Raw genomic sequence first — 22,955 nt, 5'->3', positions numbered from 1 at the left:
CAATCCAATTACAGCTTAATATGGTTATTTTGTAGATGAGCCATTAGCACGATTCTATCTCCCATATTTTAGGATTTCTTCAATTATTTACACATAACTTGAACTCTTTTCAAAGCATACTTACTAATTTCGAGATATTAATCAGAGACAGTAATCATTCATTTTTTGAAAATTTCAATTTTCTAATTATACCTAATTTATCACTTTGATTTCATTTCTTTTTCTTCATTAATTTTATGCACAATTTTCACCATCTCAAAAAATACATTCATGAAAGCATAAAAACATTTATTAGACTAATAAAAAGATAAAAATGGAGCGCAATAAACAACAAATAATACAACAATAAAAAAACAAAAAAGTTGCTATTATATCCCAAAGATATAATCAAAAAATAATGAAGCATAAAGAAGGAATTATTTAGTATATTGAAAATAAATCAATAAAATAAAACTCGATAAAGATAAAATAAGAGAAAATTTAAAAACTACAATTTAATTGAATTGAGGGAAAAAGAAACAAACCACGTCATTTGTTGGGGGATAATATATTATACGGCCACTGTCAATAAATGAGATAGCTTTTCGTTTAAAATCCATTTAAATTGGATTTTTCTCTTTCCTCTTTTTTCTTTTTTTTTTTTTTTCTTGTTTGAAAAATAATAGAATATGTAGGCTATAAATGAATTATATTAATTTCAATTTTTAAATTTAATCATAAAAAGAAAGAAAGAAAGCTAAACTAAGCCATAGCTTGTAAACATTATTAGCTTAGGCATTTATTATTCCATTTTGATACTAATTGTATGTTTTATTGAATTATTGAATTTTCATGAAAAATATTTATTTGTTTGTTTTATTGATTCATACTTATTGAAATAAACAGATAACATAATTATATCGAATTGTACCTCTAACATTCTAATATTATTATTAGTAGTAGTAGTGGTAGTAGTCTATCAATATTAAAATGCAACAAATGTAATCAAAAATGAAATCAGAGATTAATATAGCATTTAACAAATTATTGTAATTTTATAACAATTATCAAAATTAACATCGATAATTAAGAAATGTTAATTAAGAAGACTGAAATGTACTTTCAACTATTATACTTTTAGAAATGTATGAATTATTGATAATAGCAATAAAATTTAACAATTCAAAGATTATAAAAAAATTTAACACCTTCAAATTAGGCGATCACAAGCACAACAATTTTCACTATTAAATTAAAATGACCTTCCATTAAACCTTTTTGACCTTTAACTATAACCTTGAATATTGATCGATGATGATAATTGTTAATAAACTGTGCGATGGTGACAAAAAAAAATGGAAAATGATAAAAGGTAATTTATAAAATGAATAATAAATGACAACAAAATTTGCTGCATCAACCATTCACAAACCTTTTAATCTTAATTATCATCATCAAATTTTGACTAATTAAAAAAAAAAAAAAACCGTAGATATAAAAATACCCATTAAGAAACAAGAAAATGATGAGAAAATATGAAAGTAGGGAAATTGTTTTAAAAAAAAAAAAAAAGAAAATATTGCATATGATTGAGAGAAATAGAAATAAATTGAGAAGAAAAAAAATGAACAAATTTGAAAGTGAAATTAAAAAATTCATAAATATAAATTGTAATTTTGAATTTATAAATTAGCAATAACAAATGAATTGGTTGAAAGTGTTCGGTTGATTTTTTCATTTCAGGCAATTAGTAAATTGATTTAGAAGAATTTCAAATTTCTTCCAAATTATTTTACTTTTTTTTTTTGCTAATTATATTGATGTAATTAAGTATTCTTTTAATACTATATCAAATAACTTAATTGAAAAACAATTATATATATATATACATATATATGTGTTTAGTTTTATATTTCAATAAAGATGTGTGATAAAATTTTCAGTTTGAATTAAATGATTATACTTTATTCATAAATAGAAATTAATAACTTTTTTTGTATTGAAATGATATTATTTAAATTCATTAAAAAAAATTTTTTTCTAGTGTTTAAATTATTCTACTGGTATAAAAAAATAATCAATTGAGTTGTTTTATTCAAATCAATTACGGCTACAAAATTAATTTGATATTAAATATTTAAAATATATTTTATTCAAAATATTCGAGATATTAGGAAAAAATTGAAAACAAACGAAAATGAAGAAAAAAAAAAGAAAAAAAGATGAAAATTTGATTATTGACTTTAATTTTTTTTTTTTTACATAATGATTGTTTGTATCAAATATTTTCCATATATATGTCATTTATTCATTTTGCTATTTTGTTTTTAACTTAATTTATATATATATATATATAATATCAAAATATGTATATGCAAATTTTTTTTTCATTTCTTAAAATTTTAAAAACTTATTACTTTTCAAAAAATCTTAACAAATTAAAAAAGATGAAGTGAAAAAGGTATGAAAAGATATTTTTGAAGGTGCATAGAACAAAAAATGAATGATACTGCATCAGAGTTTGAAATTGTTGAAAATATCACTGATAACAACGAATTATCAAAAAAATCTTTGGAAAAATTGCCATTAGAAACAAATGAATTTGATACATCAATTAGATGCAATAAAGTAAAAGTAATATCTTTTGCGAATTTTTTTTTTAAGAATTTCAAATTTTCATTAATATATATGTATATATATATACTTTTGCAATATGCAAAAGAGATCATTGATGGTAAATAGTTTGATGTACCCAATTATTTTACATATTAAATTAAATTTAGAATTGAGAATTAAATTTTTTTTTTAAGAATTAGAAAGAAAAAGTGACAAAAATTAAATTTAATCATTATTCGTTCTAAAATACTCAATATATTACCTAAATACTTGAAAAAAAAGAAGACCATGCTACTGAGTTCTTTCTTTAATACACAATATATTTCGAAGTTGAACAATTCATACTATAGCATTAACATTTAAAATTGTAATAATCACAATCTATTAGAGTTAGTAAAAGTTTTTTTTTTTTTCTTTCAAATATTCTGATTTTGTATTAAATTTTTTTTAAAAAATTATGTGTTAAATCTATTTTTTAATATATATTTATTTAATTTTTTATTAATTTTTTTTAAAAATTATGTATTAAATCTATTTTTTAATATATATATCTGATTTTGCATTAAATTTTTTTTTAAAAATTATGTATTAAATCTATAAATTATATATTAAATCTATTTTTTAATATATATATGATTATGTATGTACTAAATATTTTTAAAGAATACTCAATGCATTTATCTAAATAATGAAAAACAATTAAATTAATTATAAGTGCAAAAATTTTTTAGTTTAATAACAAATTAATAATTTAATATAAATTTTGCTAAATTTTAAAATGAATATATCAGCTAACATAGGTGAAAAAATGGCTTATTTCGGTGATAATACGCCTTACCAAGAAATGGCAGCCAAAATTATGTCAATCATTATTTACTGAAAATGAATTAATCGAATTATGCTATCGAGCCAGAGAAGTATTTTGGATGCAACCTACTTTGCTAGAAGTAAAATTTTCATCGTTTGTTTGTTTATTTTGGATATATTTAAATTTCTTACTTATTAATTTTTATTCAAATATGAAATAATACTATTAATGCTATTAAATTTTTTGTTTCAATAATTTAATCAAAATATATTACTACTCGTATGTAATGATAAAATGTTGAAAGTGATTTTCAAAATTTTAGCATATGATTAATTAATTTACTCAAACATAATTAAAAATGATAGTTGGAGCAAAATGTATGAGAAAAATAATACATAGATTTTAAAAAAATAAATAAATTCATATAAAGCAGGAAATCATTTTTCTAAATTATTAAATCTATCTGTAAAATATTTCAAAAAAAAAAAAAAAGTAGGAAAAAAAAGGATAAAAAGTATAAAAAAGGATAAATAATAAAATTAATGTTTTTTTTTTTTTCAAAATTAATTTATTAAAATTAAATTTTTTAAAATAATTCAATTTAAAATTGAAATACAAAAAATAATCACAACTGTGACAAAGTGAAAAAGTTGAATTATTTTAAAATCTTTCAGCTTAAATCACCAATAACAATTTGTGGTGATATTCATGGACAATTTAAAGATTTATTAGCACTTTTTAATTTGTATGGTTTTCCACCTAATCGACAATATCTTTTTCTTGGTGATTATGTTGATCGTGGTCCATTTTCTATTGAAGTTGTAACACTTTTATTTGCTTATAAGGTAAATTATTCAAATAAAGAAAAATAAAAAATTCTTTTCAGAAAAATTTTTTTTCCATCTTAATTTGAAAAACAATGAAAAATTTATAATTTAATATTGTTTCATTTTGAAAATTTAACAAATTATTCAATTATTTTGATTTCTTTGTTGAAAAGTAAAAAAAAAAAATTATTATAAAATACTATATTGAATGTTTAATTAATTTTTTGCAACAATTAATTAATATAATAAAATTTTTTTTACAGCACAAAAAAATATGATTTATACCATTTTGAATAGTTTATTATCATCAAAAAATATAATCATATTTTCTTTTTTTTATTTTTTTTATTTTGAAGATACTTTATCCACGTGACATATACCTTTTACGTGGAAATCATGAATCACGTTACGTTAATCTTAGATACGGATTCTATGACGAATGTGTATTAAGGTTTTATAAAATTTTTATTTCATATTTTCAATATCTTCCATATAACTTTAATATTAGAGCAAAATTTTAATTTCTGAAAAATATTATAAAATTGTTTATATTATTCATTTATTATTAACAGTTGTCATTTGGATTCTAATCCATCTAAAAATCATACAATTATTTTCATATTATCATTATTCATATATTGTAATGATATGTTATCACTGTGATAAATTATGATCACTGCTACCTTTATTTCCTTATTGCTGTAATACAGTTATGATTATTATAAATAACAAATTATTTTATCTAGAAAAAAAAATTACTATTAGCAAAGAAATTTTTAGTAAAATTGTTCGTTGCTTTTTGTCTGTTTATTATTTATTTAATTTATCATTTATTACTTTTTATTTTACTCTTTATCCGTCATCCTTTGGTGAATATTTTCCGTTTCTTTTATTCTTTCCCCTTTATTATTATTATTATTATTATTATTATTATTATTATTATTATTATTATTATTATTATTATTATTATTATTATTATTATTATCATTATTATTAATATCATTATTATTAATTATTAGTGTTACTATCATCATTACTACTGCTGTCTACTACTATTTTTATTATATTTTTATCATCCGTTGTTATTATCTTTGTTATCATTATCAGTTTATTATCAGTTACATTGTTATACTTCATGCATTCATTACTTATTATCTTTCAATTTGCTGCATTTTATTCTATTCATTTTTATTTTTATCTTTCATTTCCATTTCGTTCTTATATAATTCTATTTCATATATTCGAATAAATTATTTGACACATTTCAAATGGCATTTTTTTGCATGCCATTTTGTGCGCGAATACGCAAGCGAATTTTATGCATGCATGGCGGAATAAGTGAAGATTTGACGGAATTTGCACAGGTAAAAGACAAATTTATCAGAGAAAAAAAATTTTTAACACTTTGTTATATTAATGAAAAAACAATAAAAAAAAAAAATAAAAAATAGAAAATTGTTTGTATCACAATTGTATGTTTACAATTTTCATTCGATTTAAAAAAAAAAAAAAAGTGTATTTAGAGCGATTACAGTAATTCAGATGAATTATATTAGTATTAAAATTGTTAAAATCATATTTTAGAAAGTTTTAATTTGTTACTTTATTCACTATTCAATTTGTTCAATTTGAAAAATTGAATCTTATTCAAATTTTTGTTTCATTTTAATAATAATTTGTAAAAAATGTTACCATTTTCTGAAAATTTTCAGCTGGAACGTATTGAACGACCATGTGAAATTCCGGATTTAGGGATATTAACCGATTTGACATGGTCTGATCCAAGTTATTATGCAACTAATTATGATTATAATAATAGACGAGGAGTTGCACGATTATTTAGCATTAATGCTGTTAAAGAATTTTGTAAAACGCTTCGCTTAGATATGATAGTACGAGCACATCAGGTAAACATTAATGTTTGTTTATTTTTAATGAAATAAACAAACAAACATTCTAAGATTTTTGAAACTCTTCGCAACTTTATTGTTGTTATTATTTATTATTTATCGTTATTTTTATTATTATTCATTATTGTTTTTATTATTAGTTATTATTATTATTATTATTATTATTATTATTTACTATTCTTATTTATATTATTTATTGTTATTATTATTTATTATTGATATTATTTATTATCATTAATAATTATTATTATTTGTTATTATTATTTATGTTGTTTATTATTATTATTTACTATTATTATTTGTTAGTATTATATATTATTTTTGTTATTATTATTTTTAGTATTTATTATTATTATTATTTATTGTCATTATTATTTGTTATTATTATTTGTATTATTTATTATTATTATATTTATTATTATTGGCTATTGTCATTATTATTTATTATTATTGTTACTGCTATTAATTAATTAATTGATCAACTTATTTATTCGATTTGATTTATTTGTTTAATTTATTTCGTTTAAAAGTTAATTTAAAAATGATAGAGAAAGAGGAATATCCAAGGATAAAATATGAATTTTTGAATGCTTTGCTAAAGACAATTTCACTGCATTAATTTTTAATTTAATCAAATTAACTTCATCTTCTTACTATTCTTAGGTGATGCAAAATGGTTATGAAAAATTTGGAAATCATTTAATAACAATTTTTTCGGCACCAAATTATTTTATGCGCAATTCTGCTGCTGTGTTGCATGTTGCAAAAGATTTAGTAAACAATATTTTTTTTTTTTTTTTTTTAATTTGAAATAATATTTTTAGTTTTTTTGCATACTATTTTTTAAATAATACTATCGTACGTACATAATAGTATAATTTCTTCTTTACTTTTAACAAAATAAATAAATGAGAAAAAAATACTTTCATCTTCTAATACAATCATTTCCACTAATAAAATGATTTTAGTTCGAATTATTATTTCTACATTACTTTCAGTTTTATATTATACTATGTAAGCACAAATTTTTTATTGCTTCATGAAGTTATTTTTCAAGTTTTCTTTTGCTAATCTATCGTAAGACTTAAAATATGCCAAAATTTTAATAAATTATTAAAATATTAGCAATTTGAAGATGTTCACTTCGAAATCATAGATTTTAACTTAATTAATTTTTTTTTTTTAGAAGTGTAAAATAGAAGTGCACCGACCTAATTCGCAAATTGAAAATAACAGGATTAAGAAACGGAAAAGAAATAAAAAAATTACATAATGAAATATCGTACCGGATAAATTAATCATAAAATCTATTATTATTTCTTTTTTTTTCTAACTTCATAGACAAACTAAAATAATGTAAATCTAAAATCCAATTGTAATATTTAAAATTCAATTGAAGTTCAGAAAAAATTCAATCAGAGATTTTAATTTCTTTAATAATAATAAAACCTATAATGCTGAACATTTTGTAAAAACATTTGATATATAAAACATATTTTAAAAATTTTTAAATATATTAATGCTAATTTCTCAGTAATAAATAGCATTAATGAAGGAATTATAATTGATTAAAAATTATGTTAAAAACGAAAACATTGAAGATTTTATCTTAGATAATATATTATACTTGTAGCAAATATTGATAAAACTTTCAGAAATTTATAGGAATATTTAAAAATTTTTCACTAAAAAAAATGATAGAAAAGATAATGAAAGCTCTCGTAATAATACTAATTAGAAATGAAATAATTTGCATTGATAATTTATCCCATATTTTAAGTATTCCTTTGATTATATTCCATTATATTGTTTGCTATCATCATTTGCTAGTTATCAATTCACGTTTGATTACTTTGCTAGTTATCAATTCACGTTTGATTACTTTGCTAGTTATCAATTCACGTTTGATTACATTTGCTAGTTATCAATTCACGTTCGATTACATTGCTAGTTATCAATTCACGTTTGATTACTTTGCTAGTTATCAATTCACGTTTGATTACATTTGCTAGTTATCAATTCACGTTTGATTACATTTGCTAGTTATCAATTCACGTTTGATTACATTTGCTAGTTATCAGTTCACGTTTGATTACATTTGCTAGTTATCAATTCACGTTTGATTACTTTGCTAGTTATCAATTCACGTTTGATTACTTTGCTAGTTATCAATTCACGTTTGATTACATTTGCTAGTTATCAATTCACGTTTGATTACTTTGCTAGTTATCAGTTCACGTTTGATTACTTTGCTAGTTATCAGTTCACGTTTGATTACATTTGCTAGTTATCAATTCACGTTTGATTACTTTGCTAGTTATCAATTCACGTTTGATTACTTTGCTAGTTATCAATTCACGTTTGATTACTTTGCTAGTTATCAGTTCACGTTTGATTACATTTGCTAGTTATCAGTTCACGTTGATTCCGTCCCTATTACCTTTTATTGCTTTCCAAGAGTGAAAAATTTCAAGAAAAGCAACAAATTGCTACCATTTTCATATTTACATTAATAAACCGAATGAATATTAACTCGTCACCATAGTATTAAAGTGGCAGTTAGCATTGGATAATAATAATTCTTAAAGATTAATTATTAATTCAAATTTGGGCATCATTATTTTTAAAATCAATTGATTTCATTGTTTTTTTTTTTTTTTTTTTCTGTAAAATGTTCATATAGATAAAATCAATTGTTTCGCATTTTAATCTGAAAATTTGCGAAACTGTTTAGTTGTAATGAATGTAGTAACGAATGAAAACCGAAGATATAAAATACCCATTCAATACCAGCATAAAATAATTTCAAAATACTGAACGAAAATGAATAGAATAGCTGTTTTGTTGTGATTCTGTGTTTTGGCAACATCAAAGTAGTATAATATTAGTGTAAATAAAATATTGATAAATCCTATAGATAAGGTTTTTTTTTTATTTATATTGTGAGCAACGCTTTTCAACATAAATTCATTCTTTTTATATCATCTGTTTGCAATTCCAATACAATTATGAGTACTTCTCTCTCTTATCATCAGCTGCAAACATCTTAGCCCAAAAGACAGAATTCGGATCAATCTCGGATCTATTATCCCCAGATATTATTTCGGATGTTGAACGTGGATCACTGGCCCAAATGTTCGCCGAACCACCACCAAAAAGACTTCCAGATAATCCTAGTGGATCATCAATAAAAGTATTGTGATCATGCATTCTGTGATCCGATCTTGTTTGTTGACATGATGCTGTTGGATGACGCGATGGAAAAACTGGTACTGAAAAAAAAAAAAAAAAAAAAAAAAGACATGCAAGAAACTAAATTAAGATTTTCAGCAGTTAAAAGGAACTGTTTTTTGAAATAAAACATAAAAACGGGCTATTCACGATAAAAGAAACTTTGATGATCACGAATTGGAAGTATTAACTGAATTTAAATATTTAACAACCTGTTGTTAAGTTTGTTGATGGAGGATGAGAATGAGATGAATTTTCGATAACAAATGGTGGAGCTTCTGGATTAAGCCTAAACGCACGAACTGATTCTGCAAGATAATTGCATGCATCATTTGAAGTTGGCGGTTGCTGGGCAAAATCATTTCTTGCTGGTGGTGACCAATTATTATTGGTAGAAATCGATGGAACCTTCCAAACACTTTCATTCTTTCCCTGCTTATCATAATCACGATCGCAGAAAGTTTCCGATAGTGTAGGAAGTCTAAGGTTAAAACCTGGCCAAATTTCATCTTTTTGCTCTGAAAAATGTAAATTTTTTATTCTCAATTTTCCAAATTATAAATTGTTTTTAAAGTAATATATTTTATATACTTTGAAAATTTCAAGTAATATACTTTTTATACTGCAGATTATCAACAATGTTGTTACTTATCAATGAAAAATTATAAAAATGACAAGTCAATCACATACTAATCATTGTGTTCATTTGATTGATTATACAAAATTTTCCTTGTATTAATTCCAAATTTTGGAAAAATCTTATCTTGGTTGACTAACTGTTTATGAAAATCAAAACTTTAAACAAATAAGTATTGAACAAAAATCAAAAATTAGACTAATCAAAAACAGTTAAACTATAACAGATCCAATGTATAATTCATGTTTTAAAAATGTTTTAAAATAAATGTATGAAACGAACCCTTTAACCATTTATTTCTCAAATACTGATTCTCAGCTAGTTTTCGTTCTCTCTGTAATTGCTCGATAAACGCACTTGGCCGATTACCACTTTGCCTGCTATCATTTCGTTGAGAACCAACTGGACCCAAAACCTCTATAATAGAATGCTTGAAAATTACTTTGGTATTTTACTAGTAGAATATTCTTTCTATCTATTTCAAATGTTTCAGATTCTGAATTATCAATTTCATATTCAATTTTTTTTTTTTTTAAAAAAAAAAAAAAACAGAGTGCTAATCAATTCTTAGATCAGATATTCTTTAATCAAAAATCTACCATTTCTAGAAAAATTTTCTTGTTTTCTTTGCTGATCCTTTCTTTGTTCTAACTGAATTTGATGTAATGTATTCACGGATGATGGTGGAGATACTGAAAACCGTTCTGCAGGTACTTTTTTTTCCGACAAGAATAAACGTTCAGCAGCATCGGCTAATGCTTTAAAGTCATCGTCAATATTTCCATCTAAAAAATAAAACTTTACTGACAGATAAACCTTGGCTGTGAAACTTGGTTATAATTAAAAATTAGGAACAAAAATGAAACGAAGAATTTTCAAATAATTTGATGGAGGATGAATTTCCTGGATAATGCCACTAGCTGAGGAAATATGTTACGTTTCATTTCTTGAACTATGACAAAATCTTACAAATCAACAAAGCTTACCATTTGTTATAGCAGGACCGTCCACCCACTCTGGCGGAGCGCTTGTGTCACTCAATCCTGCTTCTGATCTAAAGATCTTGAAATACGATAAAAAGAAAAGAATTGAATTTAAAAAGTTTTTACAGTCTACAAAAACTAAACTTAAATACCTCTAATTCCACTTATGACATACTAAAATATGCCTAGCATTAACACTACATCTCTTTCATGTAGTCCAAATGCATGTGGAATAAATTTGGATCGAAAGGGATTTACTCTTTTTTTCATTAAATTTTTGACTTTTTGTTTAAATTCCAACCTTTCATCAACAGCTTTCTCACGATTTACCGAAAGCCAGTCGTAACTAATCACGCTGACATCCTCAGTCTGAACAGTAGCAACACTGTGCGACTTCTCCGGTTTTTTAGTATCCCGTGAATTTCGATTTTCATTAGGGACTAAACCTGTATCTTTCACACAACCGTTAGGGGTGCTTGAAGGCAACGAAACAGCAGCATCCACAACAGTTTTAGGTCGTAATCTACTTGAATCTTAAATTAATTCATTATTGCTATGCTGCAACAGTTTAGAATTTTCAGTTATTTTCTTCGAACCCTATTTTACGAAACACCTCCAAAAAAACGTATTACTATTAAGTAAAAAAGCTTAAATCAGCAAGATTGCTCAAGAATCCATTGTATTCTTCAATGATATATATCTAAGCTCAGAAATAATCCAGAAGCTAAGATTATCTGAAATGACCTTATTCACTTTTAAAAATGAAAATTGACTATGAAAAGCATTTAATAGCGAAAATATATGTAGGTCAACATCAAAACTATGAACTAAAACTGGATCCATAACTATTTTCAAACAATATTTTTACCTGAACGATTTTCTTTTGTTTCTTTCGCTTTTAGAAATGATGCCTTTTCTGCATTTATCTAAAAAAACAATCTGCGAATATTTACTGAAATCTAATTTAAAATATGGTTAACTCAAAATTTTAGCGGATAAAAAAAAATCAGTTTCTTCTTTTGAACAACATCAAAGCTCATTACTTTTTCCTTTGTAGATTTGCACACTCCATTAACCGATACATTCTTCGGAGAATTACTATTAGGCATTGTGTGTCCAACTGAATATGGTAAAAGACCAGAACTATAACAATATTTTTGTAAAAATTTCAACCATTATGAAATATGACCAAAAATTAAACCAGAATACTATATGGAATTTATTTTTCTATACCAAATGCATATAATCCACAATTTCTAAATAGCTCTAATCACAATTTTAGGATTTGATAGAATTCTCGATCAGGAATAAGTAGAGTTCATTATTTACAAAAAATGCTTTTTTGATAATATAGTGCTAATAATGAATTCTAAAAAATATATATATATATTTTGCATCATACGTTTTGCAGCCATATCGCTTCCCTATTGAACTGGACCCGCTAGTTGTTGTACTGCACGAATCAGATCGTGTCGATGCTGATTTATTGTTATCTAAAGATACACTTTTAGTAGAATAGGTCGGATCAGCATGACATTTGACCAATGCTTTCTTTTGACGTGTTCTTGTCGGTTTTACTGTCACGCGTGTCTGAAACAGAAACTTCTGAAGATAAGAAATCACAGAATTTTGTTACGAAGATGAGAAATCCAGAAATGTTGCTTTGATGATAAACAACAAGTAATTGTAATTAAAGAAGTGTGAATAATAATGATTTTTGGAATAAATTCATTACTTATGCAATTTCAACGAATTTAATTAACATGCGGTATACTCTTAGCAATATGATATTAAATATAGCAGTATAGAAAATATAACAATGAAATAATTAATCTTACATATTTGCGGAATACAAAAACAACAATGATATATATTTTGGAAATGTTTACAAATTACAAAAAGGAATTCATTCAGGATTATAAATTATTACTAATAATAGATGATGCCTACTAATAATAGATGATGCAAAGCACTTTTAATAATCTAAAAAAATAATTTGAACAAAGAAAAAGAACTTACATAATCACCACGGAATTGCCATACGAATGAAAATAACCATAAAACACTGTTTGCTGTTTGCCAGAATGAACGTATCAACAAATTAGAATCTTCGGAATAATGCAAAACATATCGACGAGGTGGTGATGGTTTCAATCTTGCTGAAAAAAGAATCTCGAAAAGAAATGCGTAAAACAAAAAAAAAAAAATAAAATAAACAAATACAAAAAACTAAATGTTATCTTTCCATCTAATGAGATCCTTTTACACTGTCTCAATTATTGTGTTTAAAAACGCTCAATTCATAACTAATAAAATTTCGTAGTACTTTCCACAGATTGCAGTGATAATGTATTTAAACGAAAAATGAGAATTAATACTATCAAAATATTTAATTCAATGTTAATAACGTTATAACAAACAAAACAAAAAAGAATACACAGAGAAAAGAGTCCTCTATCACGAGTGCGTCGCATATCATTGGTGTTCATATCTACCCGTCGTATGTGACCAAATTGTTGTCTTATACCACACAGAACCGTTCTATCACCTTCCAAATATGCACAAGCAATAGTACATATAAGGCATAATCTGAAATTAGAAATTATTTTGTAAACTTCGGAATAAATTTGAAGTTATATATCTAGAAGGCAACTTTATATAAATTAATGAAACTGTCTTAGGTATTAAAAAGAAGTCAAATCTGATAGCTTATAGGCTATTTAGGAAATATATAATGGATGAACTATCCAAAGCTAATGTTAAAATATTCACTGAGACATTTTTGACTAAGATTGAATCCTTATGATTGCCTTATTTGCTTATTTCATTTATGTTTTTTTTTAAAGAAAGCTCACATTAAAGCAGATATACAGGAATAGTACATGAAACTTTCAAAAGGTGGTCGTGGTAAAGCTGCATGACATTTAGCTAGCATATGTCGTGGTATGGATGCACCCATTGGGAACAGCCATGATGTCCCGTTCATATGCATATAAAATTGCAACGCAGCTTCATTCCATGACATCAAAAAATCAGGTGTATATCTGAAATCATAACCCATACTTTCAATCCTTCTAATTTTTCAACCATACATAACTAATTTTTCCATTCGTTTTAAAACAACCTCAATAAACTTGAAAAATCAGAACAGTTGCTATGCTTGCAAAAATTATATCAAATAGATAATTCAGAAAAAAAAACTAACGCGATATCTAAAATGTGTGTTTCATTCGGTTTAAGCCGAAATGGATGACAGTTCAGGATATGAAAGCCACGATTTTCACAAGGAACATTATTAATACTCATATTGACGACTGTAAATACTACTTCACCAGTATTCATGACGGTAAAGGAACGTTTTACAGTGAGTGTCGTGAAAAATTTATGCGTTAAACCTGAAAAGTAGCATTAAGAAAATTAAAAAAAAACTAGAGGTGAGATAACTGCCACTTAATTTAAAGCATCAGAAAACATCAAGTCATGTAGAAGATGGAATAAAATTTAAATTGGAAGTCAGAAACGTCGGAAGTAAATGATAAATTATGAAGAAAGCAAACGTTTTGGATTGTGACAATCTGAAAGATGACGCGGCTGTATTTCAAAAGTTAATGGATCGCGAGTTCTTGCAGCACGACCTTCTACTTGCATATCCATACGAGCTCCACGGCCATATAATACAACTGGTTCCAGAACCGTTAAGTTATTGCTTAAATTCAATTTCATTACAAAATGAAGAATGAAGTGAAAAGATTTCTTTAAACTAATATGTCACTTAGGTGCACAAACATCTCACCACGACATAATTATCGAAATGTAACGTCAAATTATTGCAAAGTTATTAACATTATAATCGTAATAAAAAAAAAAAAAAAAAAGTATCCACAAGTTTCAAAAGACTAGTTTCGAGAATCTCATAAAAACGATACCGAATCAGAAGTAGCGATGAACGAAGAATATAATCAGAAGGTAAGAATCCAACACGAACACGTACTTTCATACCTGGCTGTAGCAACATTGATAAGGTAAATCTGAAAAAGAACTATTCTGAATAGAAATCCTGAATAAAACTTATATTTTTGAACAAATGGTTGAAGCGATGTTGTATAGAGTATAGAGTAGTGAAACACTTACTTTGGAACCGGTATTCCAAGAATGTCTTCCAATTCTTCCCTTAATTTCGGTACTGGACTATCAGGTTTTAAAGTGAATAGTTCTGTATCTCGTAAAGAAAACATTAATGTTTCATTCATTTCAATTGGTTCTGTAAGTGGTGAATCCAGCTCACTCCGGAAAAAATCAATTAGCGTATCAGCATCAGGATAAATGACCAGTGGTAATAACTGCACAGCAACCGGTAGCGACGATGGATTTGTTAAGGTTAAGTTCACTATCTGAAATAAATTAAGGATCAAAGAACATGATAAAAAAAACATGAAGATCGAAAGTTGAAATTTTTTAACCATAGTAAAGGAAGATAAGTAATCAGTTTAAAAACTTAATTTTAAAATCACTTGAAACTAACGGTAAAATTTCCCACAGCCGTTAAAGGAAAATGAACAGCGGTGCGAGTTAAAAGTTTTGGCCAAACAAGCTTTGAGGTCAGCGGCACTTCCAAATGCTTAACCTGAAATTCCGAAATATATAAGAAACCAAGAGTAAAACTGAAGTCAAAATCTCAACAAAAACATTATTTTCAATTATATACAAATAAGAAAATTAGATTAATTAAGTGTTCTACCTTATCGGTATCAATAATGATAGTTTCATTTATGTAATTTTTGCCTTCAGCTTGCAGCGCAAAAAATTTTCGTCGTAATCTGGAAATGAAATTCAGAATTTTGGAATTATAACCACTAATATTATGAAACAAGTTATATTTACACGAATACAAACTCGAACCTGCTGTAAAGATAGTAGTCGATTTCAGCCAAATTCTGCGGTAATTTCACGCCATATGTAAACCACTGTCCATCGGCCGTGTGCAGAGGCATACCTGAGTAAAGGAAAATGTTTATTTCAACAGCATTTTATATACTATTTTAATCAATTTCTTTTTGATAATACTTTATTCATTCGAGCAAAACCCATCTATTCTATTATGTTGATCTATTCGATGAATCAACAGATCTAAATTTTCCTTGCAGCTTAATTAGATTAAACAATAAATTTATTTTTAGCATTTTTAATGCAACGATTAAAACAAAAAAGCGATACCGACATAACAATCGTCTGTACAATTGACACTTGGCATGACATGCACACGGCCGAGATCAGAAAGTGCTTTAGTTTTGATAACGGGAGTACTTTCTGGATTTGCCGCCTCAAAAAATATTTTTCGGCTACCAAATAATGATGATATTCGCAAAACACGCATATCTTCCTTAAAGGTACTAAATACCTGAAATATTTATCATGAGCTTAGAAAATTGCTTGCTTTTGAATTTCAAACTTTGTAACATATATATGCTTCCGAGAGCTTAAAAATTCTAATGTAAGGTTATTATAAAGTTAAAAACATTTTCTATGCGAATAGTATAGTAGCATTTAAATGAAATCAGCTATGAATGAAAGTTTTCAAATGCTGACAAAATGAATTGTTCTGAATAAATTCGCCTTTAATATAACAAGATTAATAAAGCTATATTATTTTTTTGTTAATGAGACGAAAAAATTAAAACGATGCAAAAATGAATATTGATCTCTTACAATTACCTTTAATGAATGTGAGCTAATACGTCCAGGAAATGCATCAGGAAAAATGAGCTCTTCGGGTACAGCTACTACTGTACCTTGACCAACTGAATAATTCACCGGGAATGAACTGGAAAAGAGCAAAAATGCTAAATTGGATGACGTAAATAATGAATACTAATATACTGCCTTATAAACAAAAAGTTAATGTAGTTTAACATAATTTTTAAATTAAACCACTATTAGAAAAGAAACAAAGCCAGAAACAGTCTATATTTCCTCAAATTATTATAAAGAAAAGAAAAACTTATTAAAATCATTTGCTTGATAAAAAAGGAAACTTACGAATATTCAAAATCAGTTTCAATGATAAATTCATCAAACAAAATGGCACGATCATTTGGAGCTCTCAAAGTATATCTGAAGACCGCAAAACTAGAACCAAATAATCGAAAATCTTCACCCTTAAAAACGAAGAAATAGTGCATCAATAATTAAGAAAAAGAACTTGAAGTGAAATTCTCTACCCAAGTTTACCTATAAATTTCACTGATATTTGTCTCTAAATATCATATGAACATAACGATTTACAGGCTTTTTGACATTGCACACCATATAAATTTCATTTTATTTTTTTATGGCTCAGTTGGACGTTTTTTGTTAAAGCACTGCTAATACACAAGCAACAACTAAATTAAAGTAAAAATTAATCTTTGAAATATACAAACCTCTCGATAAACTTCTGACAATTTTGATTTCTTAAGATCTGTCAAATTTGAGCTTAAGCTTTGTCCAGTTTGTATACTCAATAATGACAATGTCGTTATTGATGGTAATGCTCTCTTTAAATTCTTCACAGTAATGGTTACCGGATTTTCGTTTATTATGGAAAACTGTAATAGTATAGCGATTTTAAGCCTTTCGCTTTTTCTCGTCCTCGTCTTTGCTATATACTGCATTTACAAAACAAAAAAAAAATTCTTCACAGCAAATTTTTTCTTTCCTAATCGTTAATCCAGCAACAAATTATTACTTTTGAAATGTAAAAAAAAAAAAAAAAAAAAAAAAAAAAAAACAATCACCTGGATTGAACGGCTATCACCAGCATCAATCAAACCGAAATTGAATTCCTTCTGATGCGATGAGTGCAAAACTATCTAAACTAAGCAAACAATATACAAAAAACAATATAAAAAATATTAAAATGAAGAAAAAAAAGTCTAAAAAAAGATATTTTAGAAAAAAGAGAATTATTTAAACAATAAAAAAAATTTTTACTGCTTTCTAACATATCGAAATGGAAAATGAGTTTCAGCATGAAAGACATACTTCGACACATGAAACAAAAAACATAAGAATTCAAGCATTTCTGAATATTTATTCACATCGTAGTGTTTTAAACCCATCACCATCGTTATTTAAATTAATTTAGAAAATTTGGAAATTTTCACCTTCAATTTCCCACTGAATATAACAAGTGGTATTTGAAATGTCGTAACATTGGTATAGACATTAAAAAATGTTGCGAATCCATCTTTTTCCTTTCTTATGTACTGCAAATAAATGACGGATTTTGTCTCGCCGGCAGCCATAGTTATTACATTTGAAATTAACTTTGCCTAAAAAAAGCAGTTTTTTTTTTTAACAATTCATTTTGTTAAAGAAGTTTTAATATTAAAAAAAGTTAAGATACCGAAATCCGACCAAAAAATTAAAAAATGCTAATAGGTAAATTTTTAAAAAATATAGAAGTGAATATTTTGATTATCACGATAAGTTTCGATTGTTTAATGCAATAAAATTTCACATTATACTACAGCCGAATTGGAAACAGTTTAAAAAAGTCTTCTGAATAAAAAATAGCAATGAAAACATTTATCAATTAGTTAAACAATTACTTTAAAAAATCTCTGTGCTTCTCTATCTAAAGTTATTTTCCATACAGCAACTCCAAATGGTAAATCGTTGGTTAATGAAATACTCCGTGTGACAGGAGGCTTTAGAAGACTATGAAAAGCCGTTTCTTCCACTTTCGGTCTTATTGAACTGGAATTGAAATATATAACAGGAATGACTAGAACATCAACTAAAATTTGAAAATTTTCCAATACAGAACAAAAAATTTTTACGATATCGATGAATTTACCCGTAATAAACCTGTGCTGTATATGGTATGGTAATATTATAGGTACCACCGCGACTTTCAGCTACAATTCTTCCTTTATAACGAACCAACTTTGGTCCTTCTTCATTGTTACGCAATAATTTTGTGTCGAATATAATTTTTGCTATTGCTTTTGATGCGCCTATAAATGTGAAAATTCAAACCATTCATAATTTCTAAATAGATGTAATATTTATTAAATTATTCGAACAGATCAAATTGTTCGAAAATCACTCAGTTTAACTGTCCAGTTTGATAAATAACATTGCTAGTTTTCACTAAGAGATACTACAGATACAACGATGAGAATTCACAAAATCATAATGTAAGTGAAAAACAAAAAAAAAAAAAAAAACATACCAGGTTGCTGCCTTGCTCCACATTTCACGGAAATTGGTGGCTTCGAAGCGAATTCCATATAAATACCGCTGGGTTTTTCATTGCCTTCCAAATAAAGACTCTTAAAGTGAAAATCCGAATGAAAAGCAAAATACCATTCAAAAAGTAGTGAGGCTTGTAGCAAGGAATATTTATGCAGCAAACTCAACTGCTTTTTGAGTAAGAAGTTATTTCAAATAAATGAAAAAGCAGCTCCTCTGGACTTATTTTCGCTTAAGCAGCAGATCATGACAAAAAAAGCATTGAAAAAAAAAAAAAAAAAATCTTTTACAGAATGTTACTTAAGATAAAACACTCCTCAGTCAATCTCAAAAATGCTTCATTCATTATAAGCTGGCAAACAATTAGAAACTCCAGACGTAAAATAAACAGGCTAGTTTTTTTCGGGCAATTAGAGTCAATTGAAATCATCAATGATATCCACAAAAAAAAATACCTCAATTTCGATGCCTTTTTCGAGTGTAGAAACGATTTCCAGCATTAATTCAGAAGATTTATCACCGGATCGAATTAAACCAAAATCTAACAAATCTACCGTAGCATACAATCCACGTTTCTTCGTAATTTCTACCTAAAAAAATCTTTTTATACGTCATATTATTTTGTACTAAATCATATCGTACTCAAAAATTACTATGTTTAAATATCTTCGAACAAAAACAAAAACAAAAAATCGATTCTTCTTGGCGTAGACTAACATTTCTGCGAAGTATTTACCTCTATAGGAATAATAAGTGTATCTTCAACGTGTTCCACGTCAAAATTCGTTTGTAATGATATCTTTGATGACGATTTGTCGATCACTTTACGTCTCTTTCGATTAGTTTTGATTCTTATATACGCACTAGAATTCCGTTCCCGTGCTCCAAGTAGTTTCGCATTCATTACAGTCTTCGTTTCATATGGAGCAATATCCTAAAAAATGACTTTTATCAACTCTGAGAAAAAAATTATATAAAGAATAATACTGCTTTATATAGCAAATATTTTTTCTACTTTAAAGCAAATTTATAAAATTTAGGGTCTCAACCTAATAATATCTGGAAAAATAAATCAAGTTATGAAGTAGAGAAAATAATTTAGTACTACGATGTAACACATGGTTTTTCAGGTCTTCGTAAACAAAAACTTAATAAAATAGAAATATGCAAAGTTTTCGTTTGCACCAGAAACTCATCAAATTTCCATTTTTTTTATTAAAACTGATCAAATAGAAAATACAATTTTCAAACAAACTGGAACTAAAGTTTGGCAAAATGTCCAAAAAATATATTATAGTTTAATTAAACTGTAACATATAACTCAAAAAAAGCATTTAAGGAATTGAACTCATCATACTCAAGTTTAGATTAATGAGCACAACTTACCAACAAACTAAAACTGTGCTTAATGGTCAGCTCATGAGTTTTACTTTAAAACTAAGTTTGCTATTTTACGTATTGTTGGATATACGTAATGATTTATAAGAACGAAAAAGCTACATCATACCCATAATGAAACTGGATGATGAGTTTCAGGAGCAATGTCTGGAAGTTCCAAATGTAAATCACCATCACTGCTGTATATTTCGGTAACGCGTAACCTTGTTGGATGTGGATTGTGTAACTGCACTGGTGATATAAGTGTTCCGTTAACAGGTATTTTAACACCAACTAACGGCCGTATTCGATAAGCACTTCCTTTGCCTTTACCTTTGACCTATATTGGAAAATTTTAGAATTATTCAATAAATTGACAATGCTTCAGTCATAAATGAACAAAAAAAAGAAAAAAAAAAACTTATCGCTAAATTTTTTTGAAAAGAAACTGATTAATGAGATGAGATGATAGTTATATAAATAAGATATATTACATAAAAGCAAAAGTCTATCAAGAATTAAGCTTTTCAAATAAAAAAAAACAAAAGTTGTTAGTGAATAATTATATTATTATTGAACAGTTATACAAAGGAAAAGATACCGAATAAGTGAATGATCCGAGTGATGAATGCACAATGAGGATATTTTCAATTAAACCTTCCTGCCGGGGTAAAAAAACTACGCTGAAAGTAGTGGACTCACCAGGATTCACAGTCTGAAAGAAATGGATGTGTTTCAAAAATGTTTTTTTCGGCAAAATTAAAAAAAATTCACTTTTTTTTTGCAAAAAATAAAAACTGCAAAAGACTCAAGTAATTCAAGTAATAATGCTTTAAAAATTTTCTATATTCTTTCTGCACATCAATTACAATTCTACGCTACAATAAAACAAAAAAAAAATTCCATCTACACTAATTTCAGTGTTTTTTAATTTGGGAATAATAGTCGGAAATTTCACCTTATGTTCCGGAAATGAGCAATGAAAATGGACGGTGGAACCAGAAATCGCATCAAAACGAACAGTTGAAGCAGTTGGATTGTGTACCCGAACTTCCTGCTGTCTTGCCACACCCAATGACCTAAGATTTATATGTTACAAAAAAAAAAATAACAAAGTTGCTAATTTGAAAAAACCAAAATTTTTGAAAATTCAAAAACTTCAAAATGTTTGAATGTCTGATTGACCTTAACAGAAATTATCGCTGCTGATCATCCAATCACTTTTTATTCGGTTATCAGTGAATTCATTCGAAAAGAAAACTTACTGTTCATCAAATTGTAATTCATTGGGAGTGAATTGTAATTGATTATTAAGCATTGCCGCATTCTGATCACTGCTGCAAAATTTTCATCAATAAATAATGATAAAGATATGGAAAGAAATTAAACCTGAAATATGAACTTTGAAATGATTCATACGACTACAAAAGGATATAATTAATGAAAATCATAAAGATTCTAGGTTTATAATTTTAGTAAATGTGACGGATTAATTCCAAGACTAAAAATCATTTCTCCATATTATTCATTTCACCATGTTATGCAAGTGCATACATTTAGCATTCAATCTTTAATTCAATTCATTCGAAATAAAAAAAAAAAAAAAAAAGTGCTCTTAGAAGTAAATTATTCAATAATGAAACAGAAAGAAGAAAAGAATACCTTTTTAAAGGTGCACTATTAGCAAATGAATCATGATATTCGATATCCGAAAAATAATGTAATTCATTTCCTGTTTGAACAAATGCAGTAGCCATAAAGGGTAATTCAATGCTCAGATCGAAAGTTCCTTCAGCTGTAGCCCAACAGTGTCGTATGGTGTAATCAAGCTGTAGCACCAGTGTCAACAAGAAATATTTTCCAATAATCATACTGTCGCTGCCAATCATTATACATTCCAAATCTGAAAACTACACAAAAAAAATTTTTTTATAACGAAATGAATACGTCAGTTATATTATTTCAAAAATGATATAACTTTAAAATACTATTAATCGTTAATGAAATAATACAATAGTATATTATCACAATGATAATAGAAAAACAAAAAAATAAAAATAACAAAAATTTGATGAAAAATAAATAAATGAATTTAAAAATTTTTAAGACGAAATCAAACAAATAATAAAATGATTTAATACTCATCTTTATCTTATTTAGGTTATGACTACTATTACATGACAAAATTTTGGATAGTAACATTTATAGATACTAAAATGTAAATTTAATTGCAATCGTCATAGCATTTTACCACTTTATTAACAATCATCATAACACTTTACCATTTTATTAAGTAAAAATAGGTCAAAATATGTATTTATGTTGTAATATGTATTTACGTATTCTAGAAAA

At 26.2% G+C, this 22,955-nt stretch overlaps 3 protein-coding genes across 3 annotated transcripts; 2 read left to right on the top strand and 1 right to left on the bottom strand.

Annotated features, from left to right (window-relative positions):
• Window positions 1-3,521: 3,521 nt before the first annotated feature.
• On the top strand, window positions 3,522-4,751 carry Bm17336 (Uncharacterized protein; the record flags this gene model as incomplete). Its single annotated transcript, XM_043076315.1, has 3 exons — window positions 3,522-3,542; window positions 4,078-4,248; window positions 4,587-4,751. The coding sequence occupies 3 exons, from the start codon at window positions 3,522-3,524 to the stop codon at window positions 4,749-4,751; spliced, it is 357 nt and encodes a 118-aa protein (XP_042932249.1).
• Window positions 4,752-5,513: 762 nt separating this feature from the next.
• Bm8728 (phosphatase-like) lies at window positions 5,514-7,413 on the top strand (the record flags this gene model as incomplete). Its single annotated transcript, XM_001891685.2, has 4 exons — window positions 5,514-5,594; window positions 5,943-6,137; window positions 6,804-6,914; window positions 7,327-7,413. The coding sequence occupies 4 exons, from the start codon at window positions 5,514-5,516 to the stop codon at window positions 7,411-7,413; spliced, it is 474 nt and encodes a 157-aa protein (XP_001891720.2).
• A 1,733-nt stretch (window positions 7,414-9,146) lies between these two features.
• Window positions 9,147-22,492, bottom strand: Bma-tmem-131 (Uncharacterized protein; the record flags this gene model as incomplete). Its single annotated transcript, XM_001891686.2, has 35 exons — window positions 9,147-9,412; window positions 9,584-9,889; window positions 10,291-10,425; window positions 10,608-10,793; window positions 10,995-11,062; window positions 11,293-11,524; window positions 11,860-11,917; window positions 12,035-12,134; window positions 12,394-12,581; window positions 13,011-13,150; window positions 13,429-13,580; window positions 13,847-14,035; window positions 14,197-14,386; window positions 14,549-14,697; window positions 14,918-15,019; window positions 15,123-15,382; window positions 15,514-15,615; window positions 15,730-15,808; window positions 15,891-15,984; window positions 16,206-16,389; window positions 16,704-16,812; window positions 17,028-17,146; window positions 17,411-17,575; window positions 17,765-17,839; window positions 18,134-18,301; window positions 18,581-18,728; window positions 18,829-18,988; window positions 19,207-19,306; window positions 19,682-19,816; window positions 19,963-20,160; window positions 20,734-20,943; window positions 21,205-21,318; window positions 21,562-21,682; window positions 21,869-21,940; window positions 22,266-22,492. The coding sequence occupies 35 exons, from the start codon at window positions 22,490-22,492 to the stop codon at window positions 9,147-9,149; spliced, it is 5,301 nt and encodes a 1,766-aa protein (XP_001891721.2).
• Window positions 22,493-22,955: the final 463 nt, after the last annotated feature.

This window comes from Brugia malayi, assembly GCF_000002995.4.
Source record: "Brugia malayi strain FR3 genome assembly, contig: Bm_v4_Chr1_scaffold_001, whole genome shotgun sequence".
NCBI lineage: Eukaryota > Metazoa > Nematoda > Chromadorea > Rhabditida > Onchocercidae > Brugia > Brugia malayi.
Note: the sequence above shows the minus strand (reverse complement) of the source record. Positions and strands in the feature narration are given on the sequence as shown.